The sequence below is a fragment of the Sinocyclocheilus rhinocerous genome, unplaced genomic scaffold (assembly GCF_001515625.1).
Source record: "Sinocyclocheilus rhinocerous isolate Xijiao unplaced genomic scaffold, SAMN03320098_v1.1 scaffold430, whole genome shotgun sequence".
NCBI lineage: Eukaryota > Metazoa > Chordata > Actinopteri > Cypriniformes > Cyprinidae > Sinocyclocheilus > Sinocyclocheilus rhinocerous.
This window is the reverse complement of record NW_015668442.1, coordinates 1,079,740-1,093,202: the sequence shown is the minus strand read 5'-3', so window position 1 is coordinate 1,093,202 and position 13,463 is coordinate 1,079,740. Positions and strand designations below refer to the sequence as shown.

The 13,463-nt window shown below is 37.0% G+C and overlaps 1 protein-coding gene across 1 annotated transcript in view; it reads right to left on the bottom strand.

The window, feature by feature from the left end:
* Positions 1–693: 693 nt before the first annotated feature.
* Positions 694–13,463, bottom strand: part of LOC107734042 (protein FAM135B-like) — a 59,216-nt gene continuing 46,446 nt past the window's right edge. Inside the window, exons 9-20 of the mRNA XM_016545911.1 lie at positions 10,898–10,947; positions 10,624–10,779; positions 9,204–9,277; positions 8,873–9,027; positions 5,390–7,610; positions 4,907–5,073; positions 4,711–4,802; positions 4,179–4,276; positions 3,004–3,155; positions 2,764–2,874; positions 2,569–2,682; positions 694–988 (exon numbers count right to left, since the gene is read on the bottom strand). Of these exons, the coding sequence (XP_016401397.1) occupies positions 783–988; positions 2,569–2,682; positions 2,764–2,874; positions 3,004–3,155; positions 4,179–4,276; positions 4,711–4,802; positions 4,907–5,073; positions 5,390–7,610; positions 8,873–9,027; positions 9,204–9,277; positions 10,624–10,779; positions 10,898–10,947 (3,596 nt within the window). The 3' untranslated portion in view covers positions 694–782. The remainder of the gene's footprint in view (positions 989–2,568; positions 2,683–2,763; positions 2,875–3,003; positions 3,156–4,178; positions 4,277–4,710; positions 4,803–4,906; positions 5,074–5,389; positions 7,611–8,872; positions 9,028–9,203; positions 9,278–10,623; positions 10,780–10,897; positions 10,948–13,463) is intronic.

Genomic DNA, 13,463 nt, shown 5'->3' with positions numbered 1-13,463 from the left:
CTGATACATGTCAACTATTTTGTTTCTCATCTGTTCTTGAATTTCTTTAGATCGCGGCATGATGTGTTGCTCTTTAAGCATGCTTCACTTTGTCAGACAGCTTCTATTTAAGTGATTTTTTGATTCAACAGGTCTGGCAGTAATCAGGCCTGGGTTTGGCTAGTGAAATTTAACTCAGCTTTAACAGGAGGGGGCAATTAATTTTTCACGTATAGGGCCATTTAGGTTTGGACAGCTTTTTTCCCATAACAAATGAAATTATCATTTAAAAACGGAATTTTGTATGTACTTGCCTTAACTTTGTGTAATATTACAATTTGTTTGATGATCTGAATCGTTTAAGTGTGACAAATATGCAAAAAGTAAAAAAACCAGGAAGGGGGCAAAAACCTTTTCACGGCACTGTACGTTCGGTGACTGGAGGGAATGAAGAACCAAGGCTGTTGTTACAACACCAGCTACACACTGAATTTACATTCAAAATATTAATTTTCCAGCTAGGATTATTCAACGTTAAGTTACTACGCCATAAAGCTTGTGTAGGCCTCCAGCTGTTAGTTTCTTCTATTTGCTTAGTATACAATGTTCTTTCTGTACAGATTTTACATATGTGTTCAGAGTCATCGTCTGAATCTTCAGTTTCTGTTTTTTTTTCTTTGCGTCCAAAGACTGAACTTATTGAAAAAAAATTCCAGAGCTCGTTATGACTCTGAAATGAAATGCGATTGGCTGCCGTTTCGTGTAATCTGATTGGCTCTCCCACCCAACTCAAGGCATGATGTCTATTTGAAGTAGTTGAGCCCGGCCACCAGAAGGAACTTCTCCAGGAAGAGTTCAGAGTCGAGTACGGCGATGTGAGCCGCACGTCCGATCAGCGTGTTGGCCGTGTTGGGTAACGCGTGGAACACGTTATGTCTGATCAAACGACAATTTGGAGCACTTAGCAACGGCTGGAGTAAGTTATTGATCATCTCTGTATATACTGGACCTGTTAAACAACAAATATATTAGAGTTGTTTTGCTGATGCTTTTATTTCCTTTTTTTTTTTCAAAGGAAAAAAAAAGAGTAAATATACATATTATAAAGAAATATACATACAAAAGTAAATATACATACATATTATACATAAATAAATAAATAGTTACTGTTTAAAACTTTGGATATTTTTATTTCATATAAATGCTGTTTTTGATCTTTTCATTCAAAGATTCCTGAAAAAAATGTATCACCAAAATAGAAATATTAACATAAAAATTGAAAATAGTTAAATAAAATAAATCCTAAAGATATGCATAGCAAAAATATTAAAATTAAATAAACTTTTTTGTTTATAAAATAAACAAAAACAAGATTTTAAAATTAAGTTTAAATATTAAAATTTAATTACATTTATCTTGAAAATATCAAAATCAAATATTAAAATAACTATTTTTAACACTGACAAAAGAAAACATTTCTTGTGCACTAAATAAGCATATTAGAATGATTTCTGAAGGATCGTGTGACACTAAAAATTCAGATTTGCTATCACAGAAATAAATTACATTTTATAACATATTAAAATAGAAAACAGTTGTTTCCTTAATAACATTGTAATAATATTTAACAATATTACTGTTTTTGAATTCTTAATCAAATAAATGCATCCTTGGTCTCTTTTTTGTTTTTAAAGACATAGATTGGATTAGTTTACCACAGACCAGGTTAATAAGTGAATTAGTATGTCTATACTTTGTAAACTGTATGTAACCTTTATCCTGGCACAATGCTTTGCCCCTGAAACATGCATTGTAAATGCATTGTAGATTTCTGCCTGTTTTTTTAAATTAATCAACAGCATGCAAGGGTCTTGCATATTTTTCAGAGTTATTGCATAAACCTTGCAAACCCTGCAAGTCTAGTTCTTTCCCAGAAGAGCCTGAGAACTCATAAACATGACTTCATCTCCAAGCGGATTGATTAAAACCTGTGCTCGCAGACTCTTGGAAAGCCTACCAATCTGATTATAACTTGCCATGTTGAGAAAGCTCTTGCCATATTTTGCCGACTGCAGCTAGCTGTGCATTGACACCAACAGTCGGCATACTCGTATCCCAACAAAGTCTCTATTTCAAGGCATCCTTCATTGTTCTATGTGATCATAGTCTTGGTGTGTGTGTGTGTGTGTGACTGCTCAGCATATGTATCCTTAGCTCTGTCTGTCACACTGACACTCACAGAGAGGCTGAATTCTCTAATCTGTCTCTCAAACCAAGAGAAAAATACATGTCAAAGAGCTGCACGCCACTCTCAGAGGTGACAGTCTCATAAAATGAAGAATGCTCTCTTCCCTCTCGCTCTCTCTTTAACTTCCTCTCACAGTTTCCTTTCATTCACACTGCTGGCAGAGCTATTGGAATACGCTGCTAATGGAATACGCGCGCAGGTTTATTTGTATTTTAAATATTAAAACTAAGGAATAGTTAAAGCGATTGATTCTAGAGCGCTCCAGCTGGTTGTTAGGGTGATGCTATGTGCTTGCTAAATTGCTCTGGTAAGTTCTGGGTTGGAACAGGAAGTTAACACACCTGTGGTTCTGTCTTTAAGCGCCGTCCGACACATCTCAATGCGGGCCGAGTGGAAGGGCACGTATCTGTCCTGTGGAGAGGCCACCAACACCACGTTCCTGAAGAACTGCAGACCTGGACAAAGAGAGAAAGAAAACATGAGTATGCGTGTATGTGTTTGTGTTTAATCTTGCTTGTTTTTCAATGAATCTCTACCTGGTTTCTTGCTGAGCGTGTAGAGGAAGGTCTGTCGCGGGTCGGTGTGGTCTCTGAATGTAAGCTGCAGTAGGGAACCAGACTTCTTGAGTTTTTGCATTAGCCACAGACCTGAAGAACAAGGATAGAAAGTGATACGGGTTTAGAATGAGATGAAGTTGGGGAAATGATGACAGACTCCCTGATCAACTCTACACCAACTTCATATACACTACTGTTCAAATGTACTGGTGTGTGTACCTGTGCTGACCAGCGTGCTGTTATTATACAGTGTTCCCAGATGGGGTCCAGACAGGGACAGGAAGGTGTGGAGTTTACAGAGGTAACAGCGGAATCTGGGTCGGGTCAGCACAGAGCGGATGATGACGTTCCCCAAAGAGTGTCCAATAAAACTGGAAAAAAGAGGCAAAAAAAAAAAAAGTCAGGCATTGAACCTTCCAAAGATAAGTGTTCAAAATGAGGATCCATTTCATTTTCATTGCAAGTTATTCTTACATTTTCTTAGGAACTACAGTTTTAATTAAGTCTGTCGTGATCATTATGAAACCTTTAAACATTTGTTTTTGAGAAGACGTGAAACTCTAGAGACTTCAGAGAGATTAAAAAATAAATTACTGTGAGTGTAAAATTAAGATTAAAAAGCTTTATGTGAACTAGGAGACACCTTGTTACATTTTCCCAGTGTATTGTGTGAATATCTTTAGATTTAATTTCTTCTGAAAGCCAAACGCTACCTTTCTTCTACTCTTCTGCCATCTTGTGGTAATAATAAGTATAACATTTGCAGTTCTAGTGAGATCAGTGGAGCCATCACACTTCAGCTTCTGTATGCAGCTATTTATTACTCACTCTAAAGCATATCTTTAATGTGAAGCTTTATACTTCATGCTACACTTGATATCTGGATCAAACATTTTGAATGCAAACCTTGTCTACAACATACGATTTTGTAACAAGCTGAAGATCATACATTTGTTAAATTGTTCATGAATATCCAGATGTAAAGACCACACTAATGAGGCTTATATAACATGATTAACTACTCTGAAGTGGTTGTGGCAGATGTGTCTATTGTCCAAACACAAGGGGGCGCACTAGTCTGTAAAATGTATTTTTGTGTACAGTGTGTGGGATCACAGGGTTTTAAAAAGTCATATAGCATCAGTGTTCACATGGTGGTTCACATGGACTAGTTAGACCTTGCTGGTTGATGTCGTAACTATACCATCTGGATTCAAAAGGCATGACATTTGAATGTCTACACACTGTTCGAACCCGTAGTTTGAGCTCTATAGCAGTGCTGATATTGATTGTGGTTTGGCTGCACTGATATAATGTCAATATGATGGTGAGTTTTGCAGCTGTTAAATGAGGTCCAGAACTGATTAATATAGGTTACGGTAATGTGTATAAACCTGATCCGGTGGATGGTGAGGTTATACAGCTGGATGTGCTGAATTATCTCGTCCAGAAGTCTGTCAGTCATGGTGTCAAAATCTGCAAATGTGTCCGTCTGGAGACAAAAGACGAAAGCTGATCAAACTTGTACTAGGAATCATATGAAAGTTGTGATTGGTTGTTGAGGGGCATTGTAGCTTTCTGATTGGTTGTTGTGCGCACCTATGCTGTTAACTGGTCACGTAGTGATAGTTGCTTGTTGTTGTGTTGGCATGTTAAAATAAGATTATAAATAATGAAATAGTGTCAATCTGAGCAACAAAAAAAAAAGTAGAACATTTGATTTCATTTTATTCTCTCCATTCAATCAGGAATCCCTGGTTTGTGTGTTTGCTTTTTTTAAACCATGAAAAGTTTCTGATTATATATGATTGTATTTTATAGTTTCATATCTTACCCCTGACCTATTGTGATTCTTTCATTATGTCCTGGGTGCTGTAATTGACTGAAAGCAGTGCAACAAGTGTGCTGATTGGTTGGATGTTCTACCTGGTTGCGTTCTGACATGAGGAAGTCCAGTCTAGATCCAGGCAGCCCGAGCTCTATAAAAGTCTTGACCAACCGCAGATCTGCACTGTTACCTGGTAATAACAAACACAAAAAACGATTTACTAAAGATGCAGCTATTATTTTTTATCTTACACACTTTTATGAATCGAAATGTCTTCGAGATTGGAACGTTTACCATCAAGTCCATGGACACACACCACAAGGTGTATCCCATCCTCAAACTCAGTGTCGTCTTCCTCAGGAGGGAAGTATGGGTGATCGGAGGCGAGGTAAGGCAGGTCACTGTAGAGAGTGCCTCTGAACACCAGCTCCCTCAGCATGGCTTCCTTTGCCTTATAGAAGCTTTAAGACATCATTGAAAAACTTGAATGATACAGTGCACAATGCATTCAAATAGTTTAAATAGTAACAGGGTGAACGCTGATAATTCGGCCTGTACCAGAGATATCTCCTTATGACTGGTGAGTAAATATACATTTAAAATAGAAATTGTGTTTGCTATTAATGAAGAAAAAAAAAATAATGTTTTGTTACTGAAACAGAATTTGAAATTAAAGTTTTAATTTTGATGAACACTGGCAGATAGGTCTTTTGTTTTGTTTTTTTATAATTAAAAATTTTGAGCATGAAACTTGCTTGAAATCACAGAAAAACGTACTTAATCATTCTCTCGTTGATTTCCTGATCAGCACCGAAGAAAGAGTTCGAGGAGATTATTCCAAAAGAGCCCAGAGGTTGATGGGTAATGGGGGATGTGGCCTGGTGAGAGGAGATTCCGCTAACTGATGGCGAATCACGTAGTACGGACGAGAAAGGCAGACATGTGGGCGCGCACGACACCGACAGGTTGACAACCTCCACCACCTTTTTATTCACGAATGCCAGACCTGTACTTGGCACTTTACTGGCTCTGCTTTGCCCATCTAGTGCCTGCTGCTCTCTCTCATTGGCTGGTAGCTTGATGAGATCAACGGACCTTTCTTTCTCATTGGCCGCAATTTCGTGGCTGCTTTTGTCACTGGTTGGTGAATCTGGGAGGTTCTCCATACATACTTCCTCAAGTTCATTCAAATGAATGTGACAGACACTGATGTCGTCAGGGTCCTTTTGATACGTTTTTGATTCTAGTACCCCCTTGTGTTCGCTACAAACCTCTGTGTTGTCATTCATTAGACCAGAATACTCTTCAAGTAATACATTTGTTTGACATTCCTCTGAGTTTTCAGCCATTTCCTCCACTGTGGCGTTTTCAACACCATTATTTGTCACAAATTGCTGGTATAGTAAAATTTCTGGATTAGCAAAATTAAGATTTACTGTTTCCTGATTGGACAACTCGTCCTTGTCGATCTCCTGATTGGTTGTTTCGTTTCTGTCCTCCCTAGTAACGCCTTGAAGATTCTGCTTCACCTCATTGGCTTCTTCCTCACTCTGCCTCAACTGATTGGATGCACAAACATTCTTCTTCTCCTGATTGGTTGTTTCCTCTCTGTCCTCTCTAGTAACACCTTGAAGATTCTGCTTCACCTCTTTGGCTGCTTCCTCACTCTTCCTTACCTGATTGGCCACACAAACATAGCTCTGATTGGTTGTTTCCACTCTGTCCTCTGTAGTAATGCCTTGAAAATTCCGCTTCACCTCATTGGCTGCTTCATCACTCAGACTCAGCTGATTGGCCACGCAAACATTCCTCTTTTCCTGATTGGGTGTTTCACGATCCTCCTCGGTGTCGTCAGGGCTGCTGATCTGCGGTGCAGAGGCAGATTTGGTCAAAGTATTGAGCTGTCTCTCCTCCTCCTCTTCATACGGCAGGGAGCTTATGGAAGTCAAAGAGGCCTGTGTGGCGCTGGGCAGGCTGCCGTGACTTTCCGTCTGTAGGCCCTCCAAAGAGCTCTGATGCCCTGGCCGATGCCGCGCTAAGTTCTGCAAGACGTCACGACCCCCTGCGACAACTCCTCGACCCTCCAGGGTCCAGGCCACAGAGCTTGGCTCGCTCTCAATACCGGAGTCCGAGATCACGGAGGAGGAGCGGTTCATTAGCTTAGCTCCGCCCAAGAACACGCCCTTGGGCGGAGTTTCGGACAAGCGACGGTTCTGTTGTAGAATGTTACGAGAAGGAGACGTGGCTAAAGTGTCAGTTTCCATTGAGTTGGCGTTTAGTAGATTAGCTGGTGTTGTATCCTTGCTCCCATAATCCTTTGCAGGCAATTCAATGTATCTGTTATCTAATACCGACTGTGGCTCGTCGCTGCCAAGACTCCCAGTATTGCCTGGTGTTTCAAGATGGTTGTCATGGTTATGAGTGGGCAGGAACTCAAAGCTGGTGAGGTTGGGAAGTTCTGCAGCATCCGTCGGAACAAGCAGCAATGATTGTCCGCTACTAAAGTCAGTAATATTTGTTTGTTTTAGACCTGCATGATCAGATTCATCAAAGTCAACTGCTTCTTTTTGGCAACTAGTTTTCTCCAGGTTATGTGTATCTATTGCTTCATCGCTGTCTACAGACCTACAGTCAACATCGAATCCTTCCTCAGTTTCATATTGGCATGTGGCCTTTTCAACAGAATCAATTCTTGAATCTGAGATCGTGATACATTCGCTTCTATCAATATCGGTCTCACCCACATGGCCAATCAGAGTCTCTGCTTGAGCTCTGGTCTCTTTATTGTCAGTGATGCAGTCCTCCTGCCGGCCAATCAGGGCCATGTATGTGGGCAAGTCCATGTAATCTTCAGAGGGAGGTTCCTCAGGGGTTGTTGCTGGTGAATTGGTGTCCTGTGTTTCCTCAGCTGGACTGATGGCTTGGTCTTCTATCCTTGTTGGCTCAGGACATGGCTGAGAGTTTAAGGCAGTCTGATTTTGCACATGGACATTGTAGTCTAGAACAGAAAAAGAGAAAAGTGCTCAGTTTATTAAAAACCATATTTTAAAATACAACCAAAGATACTTTAAAAGTATCTTTTGTTGATTAATTTGATTTTTGTTTTTGATTTGACATTTGATCCCCCCCATTTATTAATTAATTTGTTCTTAAATTCTTGTTTGCCCTTACCAAAAAGTAGTATACTTCAAGTTTATTTTAGTAAGTATACTTAAGTAAAGTTCAAGTATATTTTTAAGTATACTTTATGTAGTAAGTATACAAATATCAGTGTACTAGTAGTATACTTGTAAGTGTACTATTTCAATACTCCTTGGGACTAAATTGGCCCACTTTCTAGTATATAAAACTATACTTTTAAGTATACTTTAAGTATAACAATAGTAAACTTTGAGTACACAACTAGTTTAAATCAAAATGTTTAGTTTGTACTGCAACTATACTAAAAGTCTAAGTATAAGTCAAGTATACTTAAATGTCATTTTAAGTATATTTCTGAGAAGTACACAAAGCCCATTTCTGAGAAGTACATAAAAAGTAGACTTTCCTATATTTAGTTTAAAAGAAGTATACTAATAGCACACTTGAATAAACTTCTTTTTCGTAAGGGTGTTCTTGAGTTAACTCATTCACATTTTCATTCTTGTTCATGCATTCATTAGTTTGTTGGTTCATTAGTTTGTTCATTTACTCTTATTTCTTATTGATTTGTTAGTATATTACATTTGTCTTTGTTCATATGCTCATTATTTCAATTATTAATTTATTTGTTTGTCTGTTTATTTTATTTAGTTCATTCTTTAGTTCTGTTAGTTCTTCAGATCTCATTCATTTGTTTATTCATTTATAAATCAGTTAATTTTTTTGTTCATTCATAATGCAGTTCACTGATTCAGTAGTTTTTAGTTCAATTTTTTTGTTTGTTTATTTATTATTTTGTTCATTCATAAATTTGTTCATTCTTTCAGTGATTTGTTTGTTTAAATCCTCTTTTTTCATTCATTCATTAGTTTGGCCTTTCATAATTTTTTTTGCTCATTCATTCATTTGTACAATGATTTATACATTAATTCACACATATAGACAGTTCACTGATTGAGTAGTTCTTGTTTCTAAAACTTTTGTTTGTTCATTTGTAAGTTTGTTCTTTCAGTGATTTGTTTGTTTAAGCTCATTCATTTGTTTGTTTGTACAGATGCTCATTCTTTTGTCCATTCATTCATTTGCTCTCTTTTAAACAGGGTTTCTGTTGGCTGTCACCTAAACAGGGCGTGTCCACATATCTGTCCTCAAAGATGATTGGCAGGCTGCTCCAGTCTCCGTCGATGTCCAGGCATTCCACAGGAAGTGGAGGCATTCGGAGCAGGTAATCAGAGCTGCGCATCTCTGTGGCCACCTGTGCGTGTCTATTGATACTGTCATCAGAGATACATAGCAGTTTCAGCAGTTTTTTAAGGGTTATGAGTAGTTTTAATTACAGTAGTTTTAATTAAAATATTTGAGGTTATTTCTCCATTTGCATAGCTAGGTATAGTGTGTGTGTCTAAAAGAAAAAGACAGAGGCTATACTAAAATAAAAAAAAAAACTCACAGCTCCTCCTGAAATGTGAGTGAGGACTCTTTGGGATGTTCTGTGAAGAAATATGCTTCAGAAAATCTCCTGACCTGCACAAACACACACATTCAGTATGGACTTCTATCAAACGACAACAGCTGTCAATCACAATGACACATTCTTTGTTGTTTCATTAATAGAGTATTGATGTTGTTTTTTTCAATCAGGGGCACTTTTGACTTAGTATTTGAAAAGATTCACTTCTCATTTCCATTATAACCATTTCTTTCTTTCTTTCTTTCTTATTAAAGTTGCATTAAAAAAAATTTAAGAGAGGCTGTTTTAACAATCTTATAACAATCTTTTTTTTTAACAAACTTTTTGTTACACTTTATTTCGATAGTCCACTTTAGACATTCTATTAACTATAAGTAATTTTGTAACTACATGTCAACTACATGTCAACTAATTCTCATTAATTTGCAATTGCATGTCTACTAACTCGCAGAGTAGACTGTTAGGGTAGGTTTAGGGTTAGTAGAATAAGTTGACAAAGAAAGTGTTAGAAGATATTAAGCAGACAGTCTACTAATACTCTACTAACTGCTAGTTGACATGTAGTTGCAAAGTTACTTACTGTTAATAGAATGTCTAAAGTGGACTATCGAAATAAAGTGTTACCAACTTTTTTGTAACATTTTTAAAAAGCATACTAGGTCACTGTAGATCATGCTGGGTCATATATTATTCATGCTGCTTTTGAATCATTTCAGCTTTTCTCTCTGTATTCGTCTTGCAGGCACATTTTGAATGCATTACAATCTTGCATTTTATGTTTCTTTTTTTTAAGATCAGCCACAGCGAGCAGAAATATTTTATAAAGGAACCTCACGTACGAGAGAGAAATAAAACCACTCCAGTAATAAAAACTAAACTGGATTCATCTCTTCATCTTTTTCCTCATTATAATAACTCAGAGTTCTGTAATTAAAAGCTGAGCTGTCCTGTGGGTGAAATTACTGTATGTATCAAAAGAGATGAGGTTTCTACGTCTAATGCATCGCTCAACAGAACACAGAGTTGTGAGGGATGCTGGGAAATTCAGGCTGTGTATGAGAAGCACAGGCTTTATCGAACAATATTTTAGTCTGACTAGAAACTAATTCTCCTGTTGGTAATCAGAGAATCATGTCATTTTGTTGCTAGGATTATTAAATAAGCTGTTCATATTTGAGTTTATTTCATAAAGTAAAAATAAGCTGTCACGCTCAAAAGTCACCCTGTATGGCATTGAATTTCAGTTTAGTATCATTCATAGTACGTTCTCATAACTTAAGGTTGGAAAAGAAAACTTATTGGTGTTAGAATGTTCATAAAAAAGCCTTTGTAAGCTATTTTACTTCTAATGGGGCATATTTCTAAATGAAACATGATATTGAACAAGAAACACACTCACCCTGAGTGTGTGGTGCTCCTGGGCCAGATATGAGCGGATATGTGGATTAGGAACCATGGCTTCCAAAAACTGTGTCCAAAGAGCAGACAGCTGAGCACAGAGCTGCGTCAGATCTTTACTGATCTGTTCTACTACCTTCTCATGACCACCCTGCAACTACAGGGAGAGAGAGAATTAAAACATTCAGTCTTATTTAGTCACAGAACAATACTTGGTGTTATCATATTAATAATATGTTTTTACAGGAATTTGATAAGTCAAGTGTTTCACAAACCTGCAGTTCAATGGTGAGCTGGTTTAATGTTTCTTCAAGGGGGAGGTCCTCTGGAAACGAGAACATAAGGAAAGAGTCACAGACAAAAATATCATGGTGATACTGTGTTTTTACATCACTTTGTGTACTATGTAAATACCATGGTAAATGAACATGGTGATCATTCAGTACCACACAGTATAAAGTATGTCCAAGTACCTTGTTATTGCCATCCATGTAATCACTGTATTAAGATTTTAGGGATGTATGTGGTACTGATGATATATTTTTTATATCATTTTATATGACCTAAAATAGTTACTTGAAGCCGGAGATTTTAAATGAAATATTTCAATAATTGAACAACTCGTTTGCATGTTCATGGTTTTCTTTGATGTTGGTTAATGGTCACATGACAGGTAAACAAAAAAAAAAAATATATTTTTTTTTTTACTATTCATTTTCATTATTTTTGGTTGCACTTTATTTTAAGGTGTCCTTGTTACAGTGTAAATATACATCTAAGTACTGAGTAATATTAATTAACTACATGTACTTACTATATGATTAGGGTTTAGCTTAGGGTTACTTGCATGTAATTATGCATAATTTATTGTTATCGTAATACTAAGTAACGGTACATGTAATGTGTAACAAGGACACCTTAAAATAAAGTGTTACCTTATTTTTTTTTTTATTAGTTTTTTATTTAAATATTAAAGTTTCACCTGCTCCTACTCAGTGTAGCTTTAAAGCTAATTCATACTTAAAATTATTATTTACTCATATGTTGCTGTAAACAGTAAAATAAATTATTTAGCACATAATCTTGTGTACCGTGAATAAGTCAGGCCTTAAAAGTGAAAGCATGCATTTATTCCTGCGATGCAAAGCTGAATTTTCAGCCTTATTACTCCATGTCTTCAGTGTCACATGATCCTTCAGAAATCATTCTGAAATGCTGATTTGATGCCCAAGAAACATTTCTCATATACTCTATTTTAAAAACAGTTGTGCTGAATGACCTGTGCTGAATAGATTGTTAAAAGAAACGATTGAATGGCTTCGAAAGACAAAATACATAAGTGCATGAGTTGTATTAACTACTTTTATGATGCTGATATGGTGCTTTTATGATGTTTTTTGGAGCTTGACCATTACCGATCACTGTGTGCTTTTTTTGGTGTCCCACAGAAGAAAGAAAACTTTATGGGTTTTGAAGGATATGAGGGTGAGTAAGTGATGATGACAGGGAACCGTCTTCGAGAAAGCCACACACATTTGAAGTGAATGAGTTGCATAAGAGCTTGTGATTATACCCATTTCTATGTGTTGCAGTTGGGGGATCTCCTTCATTAGCGCCGAGTAATAGGAGCGCAGAGCTCTGTGAGCCGCCAGCAACAGTTTACAGATGCGCCGGTGCCACGTGTAAGCTCTCTGCAGACAGTTCTCCGACGGCACGTAAAAACTGCCCTGCAAACAAACACACATTCAATCACACAGGACATACGAGTGGAGGTCAGATTTTACTGCATGTCAACCTTCTTCCCTGTTATATCTGCACACGCATAACCACTGTTCTCATAAGTTCTCCTTTAAGAGCTGAAAACACACGACAAAAAGAGGAAAATAGGAATATATAATTCCTCAAGACAATCTGTCTGTCTGTCCGTCTGATATCATATTTGTGTGATGTGGTTGTTATGAGCAGCAGCTGTATGTTTATGTTTGGTTGAGCCTGAAGCTCAATAATTAGATGAAGATCAAACACAAAGTAAAACTTTTAACGCAGTCAGTTTCCCAGCAGTAAAATAGGAGAAGTGTGCATACGTGGCACTCGCTTATGGAGAACGACACAAGAGACGTCCTGTCGACAGGAAGTGCACACATATACAGCTCTACAGAGAGGAAAGACCCTCTCTGTTCAATTGATTTATAGCATTTTCAGCAATTTTCACATTTCTGGGTAAAAGCAAATTGAAATAAAGTTTAAAAAATAAGAATAATAAGAATAAAACATACACTGCTAATGTGTAGTACACTACTAATTGCTGCTTTGACACAATCAGTATTGTATAAAGCGCTATACAAATAAAGGTGACTTGACTACTATTCAAAGGTTTGTGGTCGGTAAGATTTGTTTTTGAAAGAAGTCTTTTATGCTCACCAAGGCTGCATTTTCTGACCAAAATAAAGTTAAAACAGTAAAATTGTGAAATATTATTACCATTTATGGTTTCACTTTATTTTGATGGTCCCTTTAACACATTCTGTTGACTGTAAGTAACATTGCACGTACATATCTACTAACTCTCATTAGAGTGTTAGTAGAGTATTAGTAGATTGGTAGGGTTAGGGTTAGAATAAGTTGACATGTACTTGCAAAGTTACTTATAGTCAGTAGAATGTCTGTTGGGAGACTATCAAAATAAAGAGTTAGCAGATATTAAGCAGACAGTCTACTAACACTCTAATGAGAGTTAGTTGACATGTAGGTGCAAAGTTACTTATTGTCAACAGAATGCTCAAAAGGGACCATCAAAATAAAGTGTTACCATCTTTGTTAATGTTATGGTAACACTATTTT